The sequence below is a fragment of the Macaca mulatta genome, chromosome 2 (genome assembly GCF_049350105.2).
Source record: "Macaca mulatta isolate MMU2019108-1 chromosome 2, T2T-MMU8v2.0, whole genome shotgun sequence".
NCBI lineage: Eukaryota > Metazoa > Chordata > Mammalia > Primates > Cercopithecidae > Macaca > Macaca mulatta.
In genome coordinates, this window is record NC_133407.1 from 46,027,478 (window position 1) to 46,039,377 (window position 11,900).

Below are 11,900 nucleotides of genomic sequence, written 5' to 3' on the forward strand. Positions count from 1 at the left end.
ATATTACCACTTTAGTCTCCTTGCACTCTATGATTATAATTGGAGAGAAGGAACATGATCTTTGCCTGATTCTGTAAATAGTTGTATTAGAACACAGCTATGCACATTGACTTAGGTATTTTGTAGGGTGGCTTTCACTCTGCTGTGGCAGGGTGTAGTAGTTGTGACAGAGACTGTATGTGGCCCATAAAGTATTTACTGTCTGGCTCTGTATAAAAAGTGTTTGCCAGCTTCTGGTATAGGCTTTTTTCACCTTTTAAAAATTAGAAGAATCAGCTATCACATAGCTTGCTTGATGCATATAAATCATAGAGAAATTAAATTCCTGTTAATGAAGAACTTAGTTAGTTTTGTGGATTTATTGTCCGTAGCCACTCCTTTGTATGCGGAAATCAGAATTTGAAATGAGAAGTGACAGTTGTAGCATGCAAATATGTTATTTTTTTGGTTTATTGTAGAGTCATGTAGTCAGTTTGTATTTAGGATTTAAAATTTGCAGTGTAATTGGTACTTGTTTCCCACTAATAAAATTTTGATGGAAGATACTATGAATAACCATTTTCCTTTTCCAGCCTTTTTTCTTTGGTAAGAGCTCTTTTTGATTAAATCAACTTGTTTATAGTTAGAGGGATCACTTTCTACTGACTATTTTATTGTAACTTATGATGGATAGGGCAGTACATTGTTGGCTTTTTCTGATTCGAACTTTTCGGCAGGTGGGACAGTAGGGGAAGAGCTCTGATTCTAGAGCTTGGTCTCAAATTCTGACCTGACTCTCCTGTGTGACCATGGACATGGTACTTAATCTTTCTGAGTCTCAATTTTCATCTCTAGAATGAGGATAATAATAATTTTCTTAGGGATGCTTTAAATGATTGCATGAAATGGTCTGTGGAAAGTTGTTTAGTACATTGTTTGGCCTATGGTAAGCACTCCGTAAATGTTTAGCTGCTGTTGCTAGGATTAGTTTTATTTAGTATAAGCAAAAGAAATGACTAGTTTTCCCTGGAGGGGTAGATTTTTTTTTAAAACAGTATTGTACCTTAAGTAGTAATTTTAAAAATTATTTCCTATAAGAGAAAATATTGTTATATAAATGAGATTAACCCAGATTGATATTTTTAAACAACTTAATATTTTTTATAAAAAATAACAGGAGAAAGAGAAAGAGTTAGAAAGAGAACGAGAAAGAGACAAGAAAGATAAAGAAAAATTGGAATCTCGCTCCAAAGACAAGAAGGAAAAAGATGAGTGTACTCCGACAAGGAAGGAAAGGTATAACATTTCTCATATTTAATGCATTTAGTGGTTTCAAGATTTGCAGTGGTGTTTTATAATATTTTCATTATTGATGCCAGCAAACTGGAAATGTTTGTTCATGATAAACTTGTTTGGGTCCTGCTTGCAGAAGGTGGAAGTAGCAGAGAAATGGGGCATTTAGTTGGCACTTAGTTAACTGGGTGCATCATCCCTTCACATGGTTTATATGGTATCCTTAGCCTTAGTTCAGTGCAAGAATTCAATTACAGTATTAGATATCAAACCTGAGGCTTGTGTAACAAAACAACTTGCTAGATCTTCCTTGTTGCATCCAATTTAAGCATTTTTTTCCAGTATTTGTGCTTGAGGCTGCTACTTGTCAACTTGAGTCTTAGTCTTATCTTTAAAGGAGATTGTTACATAGGCCATAGGTCACTTTAAGTCTTCATTCTAATCAAAAGCATTTCTCTTTCCGTTTTTATTTCTTACTCTCACAGTTCCTAAATCTGATTGAGTAAAGAAAATTGTTTCCTTTAACTGAACTGAGGTTTTCCTAATAAAAAGACCAAGCTGTTGCAAATAATAATCTAGCTTAGTCACTCTACAGATAGTTACAAATAACAAGTTATGCCAATTGGTTAAAAGTTTGCCACTTTTTTGTCTTTTATTACTATTATGACATAATTTTAGATTTATAGGAAAGTTGCAAGAATAGTATAATTGATAGTTACCCTTCACCCACATTACCCAAATGTTAAAGTATTTCTACTTTCGCTTTATTCTTCCTCTTCTGTCCCATCTCCAACCATTTAAGAATAATTTGCCAACATGATGCCCCATTCTCTTAACCACATTCATTTAACCACAATAAAAATAATCAGTTTAGGAAATTAACATTTAAAAAAACTGATATTTAATCCAGAGACCTTAATTGAATTTTGCCAGTTGTTTTAATAACCTCTCTCATTGCAAAGAGAAAATCCAATTTAGTTGAATTCAGTTGTTGTCTCTTGACAACCTATCTTTAAGACTTACTTGTTCTTGTTACAAAGGACTTTGAATATAACATTACATGGTTAGAATAAAAGTTAGAGTAAGCTGGTAGGAATTAATAGCTAATTTAGTAAAGGAAAATGAATACCTGATCCTTTGCTCATTTATGGAATGTTTTGGGGGCTTTGTTCCATAGGAAGAGGCGACACAGTACATCCCCCAGCCCATCTCGCAGTAGCAGTGGTAGACGAGTGAAATCCCCATCACCAAAATCGGAGCGATCAGAGCGTTCAGAAAGATCTCATAAAGAGAGCTCACGGTCCAGGTCATCTCACAAAGATTCTCCTAGAGATGTTAGCAAAAAAGCCAAAAGGTAAATGCAAGTCATTTTTGCTAATATTTCAGATACTAGTTTCCTTGTCATTTCATCAGCTTTTGAAAATAATTTGGTTGGCATACATTTTTTTTTTAAGGATTTTAGAAAACCAAAGAGGTACACTTTCATTTTTGGTTATTCCTCCCCACCTCCTCATCTCGATCTCTTTCATGACTGAAGTGAAGGCTTCCAACAAGTGAGGACCAGCCAAGAATTTTAAACATCATATCCAATGTTTTCTGTGGAATAGGGTTAGCTGCTTTACTTTTCATTCTGTTCTTTAGTTTCTATAGAATATTATTGGATTTTTGTCAAAGCTGAAAGCAACATACATTTTTCCCCCATAGCAATATTATTAGCAAGTTCTTGGGTAGATACTTTTGGAAATACATATCATAAATACATTTTTTTCAGTATGTATTTTAGTATTTCATATACTTTTTTCCTTTAGTTCCAGAAAAATGGTTCAGAAATGTATTATTTATCTGGTGATACATAGAGGAATTTTCCTAAGAGCTAAAACTGCTTTATATGCTAATACTTTATTACTGTAACTATTTTTAGTGAAATCTTTATAGAATAGATACCTTTCTCCTTTTCTAAATGGCACTTGCATATATATGTATGTATGTGTTATATATGTATGTATATGTACATGTGTGTTTATTGGTTTGAGTAATCTTCATACACAGCACTTACAAAATTATAATGTCTTAAATGATGCCCTTGAACGATACTGCAGTAGTTGTTTGCTTCAAGGTGATAAACTTCAAAGCTGCTGTGTTTTTTAAATTTTGCGAATGATCTTAGGTGCAACTTTGAACTTTATCTTGTAGATTAAAGGTTCAAATTTGGGGGTTATCGGTCACTTGGGGAGCTTGTTAAAAATGCGAATTCTTAGTTCTAACCTCCAGAGATTTTGATTCAGTAGAGCAGTGATAAGGCACAGAAATCTGTCTTTGTAAACAAGTGCTCTACTGATGATCATTGATGCAGTGCATAGTAAGTACAAAATAAATCCGTGTGTGTGTATGTATAATAGAGTTTAAAGTTTAGAAGTTCATAGTCTTATTCCAGTGATTTTTCACCATGCTCTGTTAAAGGTCATTTTCAATAGTTTAAGGATAATCAATTTTGATCACATGAGTTCTTTCTTTATCAATTGGGATTTTTTTGTTTCCTTAGATCACCATCTGGTTCAAGGACACCTAAGAGGTCTAGGCGATCACGGTCTAGATCCCCTAAAAAATCAGGGAAGAAGTCCAGATCCCAGTCCAGATCTCCACACAGGTCTCATAAAAAGTCAAAGAAAAACAAACACTGACGTAAATTTTTAAGATGCTGTCACTTATTGGAAATGCGATTTGTTTTGTGCCTGAACGGTCTGTTTTTTAAAAAAACAAAAACAAAAAATCAAATGAAAGAGCATTCCTGGGGTTTTTTGTTTGTTTGTTTGTGTATGCATGTGTAAACTCATGAGCAACTGCATCTGTAGATGTCATTGTTTTATATTGTGTAAATTACTTTCATTGTGGCTATTTCTCAAGATGAAATTTTTATTGTTCTAATGGATTTCATCAGAAATGTGTATAATGGATCTGCTGACAGTAGTAGTATTTTTAGGATGTTGTGACTTAGCAAAAATAATACAGATGTCTTCCCCCCTTTTGTAGCTTTGACAATTTGAATTAGATTTCAAATAAAATCTGAACAGAAAACTATAATGTTGTTTTTTTGCCCCACCGGTGATATTAAGTCCCTTAAAGTCCTACTGAGTTTCACACTACTGTTGTGTTTCTTATACCTGATGCACTTTATAAGCCCCAGTGTTCAAGTAGCTTAAGTTTTATATTTACTAAGATGACTATCCAAATTAAGGAACCTGAGACTCCTGTTTGGTGGTTTGCTAAGCATTTTCTTTGATAAGTTTCTCTTGGGTAATACTAATACCCACATATCAAAGACTAGGTAGATATGGCATGGCGTTTTGTTAGTGGAATGCCTGGATAAAACATTTTTTCACAGAAGCAATATAATTTCCATACATCCAACCTATGTTCTGAGCAACTACTTACTTTTAGGGGGAAATTAAATATCTTTTCAATTCCTCTTCTATTATGAAAGAAGTTTATTTGTCAAACAAATTTTCTAACAAGGTTTGGCCATAGAATTCTCTTGTATGATCGTTGACCTTTTATAATCTTCTGTAGGCTATCTTTCAAACACTGGCATCAGAATATTTTTTACAAGTTTCAGTTTAAACAGCTTAGTTGGTTCCCCGCCTACTCCCCCCACCCCCGCCCCCAAGAGACTTGGGTTTAGTTGTAGCTTTAAGTAAAATTTAAAAATAAAATGTATTTCAGGAAACTTAGTATCTAATGGTTTGTAAATTCAAGGTGCAAAAAGTTGATTTAAACCATTTGCAGAGTTGAACTCTTATGAAAATAAATTTGCTACGATATGAGGAAGAAATAAAACTTGTGTAATGTTGGTCATAATACTGCTATAAATATAATAAAGGGTTATGTAGAATTGAACTGACACTATTATTTGTGAATCTTGATTTCAGTTTTTTATGTAGACACTTTGTACAGTGGTTTGATGGGTTTTTTTTTTCTTCCCTAAAAGAGAAAGTAGAAAACTATTCTAACAATGGATTATTTTGATTTAACTTGCTTTTTTAAAAAATCTTTTCAACTTGTTTTACTTAATCTTGCCTAGTCACAAAATAAGATACGCTGTACCCATGGTTTGGAGAGTAGCTATATTAGCTGAGCAGTGAGATACACTATTTCCAAACGGTGCACACCCACAGTAGCTTTGGAAATGAACCAATCGCTGTTTTACTTGATGGTTCTTATCAGCATGCAAATATTGCTTGAAAGTCATTTCCTTATTCACTGTTTTGTTAGTCCATTTTGTTAGGAAACATTAATTCCTAAAAATTTGTTCAGAATAATTAAAAGTGAACATTTGGTGCTGATACTCAAAAACCTATAAATGTAGCCATTTAAAAAATAACATGTTTTTCTCTCCTGTTCATTGCCTGGGAGAATGGAATTTTACATAACTACCTTTCTTTGCAAAAATAACGGTAGTGTCGAGTTGGTGGTGATTTTGGCATTCCATCTTACACTGGTTTCTAGTATAGGCTTAGAAATAATTGGTCAGGTAATAATCTTTCCAGTCAGGTTGCAAGGGATGCTTATTTCTCTCTCTTAAAAAAAAGACATCCTGCAGGATTGAGTAGAAAATTTTAGGTCAGTTTTGGGTGCTTATTTGTAATATTTTTCCTACTACATTGGAGTTTAGCAGTTCTTTTTTTCTGGATCCACATAAAAGTATCATAGTTTATCTTACAGTGGGTGAAACTGACTTTCTTTTGGTTGGGTGGGTGAGGATTTCTTAGGCCTGATAGAATATATATTCTGTGAAATTTGTTAATGTACGTATTAGATTGTATTGGATTTTTTTTTCTTGAATTTTTAGTGGTATTATTAGATAGGTTATTTCCAGTTTTACTTCATGACAGAATATCTAGAGTAAACCTACTTAATACCCCCATGGATTCTATGAAAGTTTAATGGGATCAGAAGTTGGTGACTTATAAGGGGGAAGATATTCTACCATATTTTTATAATAACATTATTCATGTTTCTTGTCTGAAGGACACTCAAGTTACAGAGCAAAATTTCTATAGGTTCACTAGAATGTTCATAGGCATGGTCTTCCAGTTACAGGAAAGATCATGTTCTATCTGTGGACACCTGTTGTCCTCTACCACAGCTACATGCTAGAGTTGTTTTCCACAGATCTTATAAAGGGCATGATTTAGGCTCTTTACCCTCCAACTTAATGTTTATACACAGGAATTGTTTACTAGGTTAATGACATTTAACTCCCCTTTCTTCTGTAGGTGAGAGAAAATAAGTAAGTGTTGGTCTGTTTCTTACCAAAGAGAGACAGACCTATGATGGAAAATGATCATGTCTCTGAATTTTTTCTTTAACGATACAGTTCCTTGTTATAGATAGTAAGCATATGGGAATTTCTGAGCTATAACATGTTGAGAAGTTAGAAATTAAAACTAACACAACAAAAAGTGCTGAATCAAAAGATGCTTTTATTTGGCTCAGAATATTTTTGGCTTTTCTGCTAAAGGTGGCAGACGTTACTCGACACAGACCTGATTTTTCTTTATTGCAGACCATTCTTGTGGGCTTACCCTGAGACTTTATCCCAATTAATGAATCTTGGAGGGAATACTTGCTTATTTATGACTTATGTATATCCCCCCAAACTTTAATATTCTTGAGCACTTGAAAATACTTTTGAGAAATTTTAACTGTGATTAAATTTAGGTTTATTAGAAATATTCTGTACACATTTGCCTCCATGGTGGCATAAGTTCTGAAAAATATGACCATGACAATAGTTTATCATCATCATTGTTATTCAAAATAAGGGTAAATAAATCTCTGTATTGCCAAAGTGACAAACTGTTCTGATGACCACACAGTGTGATTTCTTTAGCAGAAAAAGTTGGTTTTAAAAATAAATAGTACCACTTTTCTAAGACTGTACAGTTTAAAAATAAGGTTTTTTTGTTTATTGTTTTCCTCTTCTATTAAGTTTTAGTGAAAAGCTTTATTACAGAAAATTGTGCAGATACTAGTGAGGATACTAGTATAAGTTTAAAGGAACATGTGACTGTAAAATCTCACATTTACAAAGTGCTTGGTGTCTTCATATTTCACACGCATGTTTTAGAATAGATTTTAGGGAGTGTTTAATTCATTATCCTTTTGACTTTTAAAATTTTTGTTACCAACTTCGTAGGACTTAGATAATATATAAATAAGTGCAAATTCCAGGGGAAGTGTTGAGATGATAGACTAAAAGGTGGGAATGTGCTGCTGTTCCGTGAGCCTTGTTCCATTGTTGAAAATTTGATGCCTCAGTGTTTATTCAGTACCACCTCATGGAGCTTCAATGTAAATGGATTATATGTATAATTGGTAATTTGTATAGTTTTGTAGATTGTAGATTAAATGCACTCATCATGTCACATGTAATTGTGCTTGGAGTATTTGTGTTTTATTATTTTACTTCAACGGGTTCTTGTCTGTTACATCTCTGGTGATTTGAAATATCAGGAAAGACAGTTTGTCAGAAATGAGAATAATATAGTTGAAATCAGTTGGGCTAAAATACTCTACAGCAAGACAATTTCTTTTGGGTGAACTGATTCTATAATTTACTTTCTTTTGATGTAAGGATTAGGTTTATTGTTGAGCTGCTTTCCAGATCAGGCTGTCACTTTATAGTTTTTCTACATAAAGATTATATAGTTGCAAACAAAGGTTGTGAAATTTCCCTTTTGTTGTTTTTGACTTTTAATTAATAAAAGTACATTGTTTTCATAGCAAACTTAGACTGTCCATGTAATTTTCTCCATATTGTTTTTCAGATGCAAGCCCAGTTAATAATTAGTTTTTCAGCAGCTTTCTCTCAAGTGAAATAAGTGATGTGACATGTTTATCAGTTATGGCTAAAATGTTACATTTTACATGTTTAAACTATAATCAAGTATTTTCATGCTAGTGGTTCTCTTGGTTAGGAAATTTCATTTCCTTATTGCTGCCTTTTTTAAAAGTTATTTTATTCTGTTTATTTCATTGAGGAAAATTTTAAACGTTCTACAAAAGTAAATACTACAGTGAACCTTACATACCATCAACATGCAGATAACAACTTATATGTATCTCTAAATACTTTGTTTTTAAAACATGCCTGCAATGTCACTGTCACATTAACAAATCATTGGGTCCTTTTAAAAAATGACAGTTATTTTAATTGTGAGAAGAGGCTCATAACAAAATTTACCTCTTAACAACATGGTGTTAGGTATACCCATATGATTACGCAGCTGATTTCCAAAACGTTTTTTGTCTTGCAAAATTTGAAACTCTGTACCCATTAAACAACTCATTTCCCTCTTCCTCCCCTCTCTCTCAGTATCATCATTCCACTTTCTGTTTCTGAATTTGACTACTCTAGGTACAACATATAAGTGAAATCATACAGTATTTGTCTTTTTTTGAGAGTGCTTTATTTCACTTAGCATAATATCCTCGAGGTTCATCCATATTACAGCATGTATATTGTTTTCCTTTACAAAGCGCACTTTTTCTTTGCTTCCACATTATGGAATTTGAAAATGATTTAGCCCAAATGGTTCGTTAGTATTTTCTATTTTTGATCAAAAACTTCAAAAGAGAACATGTAATACCAAGTGTATATGCCAACTACTCCACTTTCTTTATTTTTTAACCATTTTCACAACTTTTTATGCTCTCTGTTCTCTTTAATGGTTACATATGATGTACTTTGATAACACTTCATATAATGGGGTACAAAATACACTTGAAACAAACTGATTGTGAAATTTTAGTGGATTAATACTATTAATGACCATACTTGAATGCTTTTTTAGTTTTATATATTGCATGACGAAAAGAAAACTTAAAATTTTGACATGTAGTAAACTCGCTGATTAGATTATTCATTTTTTTCACAGAGAAAGGAAAAATAGCGTTTTCGGTTTTTTTCAAGTTATTTTCTCCCATCCTTAGGAAACAGTGTGTCGAACTGTTTTAGAATAAATAACTTACTTTTTGATTTTCAAACGAGATGTGGCATGGCACAGTGGGGAAGGAAGAGGAAAGGCCTGGGCTGTGGAGTCATATTTGAATTTGTATATCAGCCATTCCCTTTTATCACCTGGAAAGAGGGGATATTAACCTTGAATGGTTATTGAAAGGATGAAATCACATGTACATCACTGGCACAGGGTTGTCATACAGTGGCGCTTAAATAAATATTCATTATTCCTGAAAACTAATGGTGGGAACATCTTATAACTAAAACAAGATAAAGAATAACACTATGATTCCATAGCACTGATACCTTTAAAAGATTTCCTTGGCCGGGCGCAGTGGCTCAAGCCTGTAATCCCAGCACTTTGGGAGGCCAAGACAGGCAGATCACGAGGTCAGGAGATCGAGACCATCCTGGCTAACATGGTGAAACCCCGTCTCTACTAAAAAATACAAAAAACAAGTGCGGCGAGGTGGCGGGTGCCTGTAGTCCCAGCTACTCGGGAGGCTGAGGCAGGAGAGTGGTGTAAACCCGGGAGGCAGAGCTTGCAGTGAGCTGAGATCCGGCCACTGCACTCCAGCCTGGGCGACAGAGCAAGACTCCGTCTCAAAAAAAAAAAAGATTCCCTTGTACTTGATTTGTATTCAGTTAACAGATTTTATAAATAAAGTTAGTGATATGTTGGCATATTTATTGCATATGGAGTACCACTTCATAATCTGCTTTCCCAGTGTTTTAGATGGCATTTAATTCTTGATCTCCTATGAGAAAAACTATTACATAGATTTTAAAATATACTTTTTATTAGTTGTCATTTATTACTGTGAATTCCCCTAACCAAAGTTCCTGGAAGGAGGAATCCCATAAAGGAAAATCTAAATGTAAACAGCTGAAATAGGGGATATGTGGAAAAAGCCTGGAGAATAGTATAAAGGATGATGAAGCACTGGATTTTTTGTCCAAGTTCAAAGTAAAAGAAAAATCTACAGATTATCAGCGCAGAGCAGCAGTGTGCAGTTTTCACAAAATGGGTGGATAGAAAACAGTATCCTGTAAGATAATTAAGAAGAGGGCTAGTATTGTGAGTACAGTTGAACTCCTGTGTTTTTGTATATTTGCAAGTTAGAGTTTGTATTTTCAGATTATCCAAGAATAAGAAATGTACCCTAAAATTACTTTTAGAATAGAGTTCAAACCATATGGAATTTGGAAAGGAAATTACAGTTTAAATTCAATTCAGAAATTAACCACTTTGTAGTAACGTCCTCAGGACATGTGAAGTTCTTTGGAGTTCTCACAACTGCACAAACGTAAATCTAGAAGAGCACAACTTTGATTAGAAATATTATTTTGTCCTCCAAATAGCTGAAACATTGACTTTGGAAAGAATAAGCGCCTTGCTATATAGTTTGGCTACCTAGGCCACTAAATATTCTTACTACGAGGGTGGTATTAGATGATTGATATGGTTTGGTTGTTTATTCCCTCCAAATCTCATGTTGAAATGTAATATTCCCAGTGTTGGAGGTGGGGCCTGGTGGGAGGTGTTTGGATCATTGAGGCAGATCCCTCATGATTGGCTTGCTGTGGTAGTTCATGAGGTCTGGGGGGAGTGTGGCACCTCCCCCACCTCTTGTTCCTGCTCTTCCCATACAGTATGCCTGTTCTCCCTTTACCTTCCACTATGACTGTAAGCTTCTTGAGGCCCTCACCAGAAGCAGATGCCAGCACCATGCTTCCCATACAGCATGCAAAACCGTGAGCCAAAATAAACCTCTTTCTTTATAATTTGCTCAGCCTTAGGTATTTCTTTAGAGAGAAGCAAAATTACCTAGTAAAATTATTTTTGTTTCAGCATATTTTGTTTTATTGCACTGTGCAATAGCTACTGGATGTGAGTGGTTTATTAAGAACATTTAGGAAAATGCTTTTCAGATGGCTTTTGGCGTGCTAACATTTTAATAAAGGATCTGTCATATCCTTCACTTCTAGAAAAGTAAGCACTCTCTCTCACAGGATGTAGAAAGGTATCAAAAACCAAAAAACATTCTAAGTAGCTATTTTATATTTTCTAATCACAATAACTTTTGGCTAACATGAACTTAAACTGTAAATTTCAAAGTTACCTATTATGTATAGCTTACATATTTCATAGGATGCTTTCCTCAACTTTGGATACATCCTATCTTATTTTAAGAATGTGTTCTCCCCAGAAAAATATGCAGCATGTCTAATTCTGTGCCAAATACTATATATGTGTAAGTTCCACAAAGCAAAAATATCAAGTATTTCTACAGAGACATTTACATCTAAAAATACTGTTTTAATTCTGAATTGATTGCCCTGAAAGCATGTGTAATTTGACTTAAATAGCAGCTATGTTAGAGAAAGTCTTTAAGCAGGGAATGATCTTTGTACTTGTTTGTTCTCATGACTGACATGACATGGAACTTGTAAAAAGTCAGAATATTCTTTATTTGCATGTATTTTGTAATAAGTATATTATTTATTTTGTCTATATTATATAATAAAACCATGACTAATAATTTATGAAGAATGAGAGAACAGTTTGGTGTTAAGATAAAGAATTACTGTCCACTGTGTATTTCAG

The 11,900-nt window shown here is 33.8% G+C and overlaps 1 protein-coding gene across 1 annotated transcript in view; it reads left to right on the forward strand.

Moving 5' to 3' along the window:
* U2SURP (U2 snRNP associated SURP domain containing) overlaps positions 1-5,172 on the forward strand; it is a 54,261-nt gene extending 49,089 nt beyond the window's left edge. The window contains exons 26-28 of the mRNA XM_028843754.2: positions 1,157-1,275; positions 2,450-2,626; positions 3,815-5,172. Of these exons, the coding sequence (XP_028699587.1) occupies positions 1,157-1,275; positions 2,450-2,626; positions 3,815-3,953 (435 nt within the window). The 3' untranslated portion in view covers positions 3,954-5,172. The remainder of the gene's footprint in view (positions 1-1,156; positions 1,276-2,449; positions 2,627-3,814) is intronic.
* Positions 5,173-11,900: the final 6,728 nt, after the last annotated feature.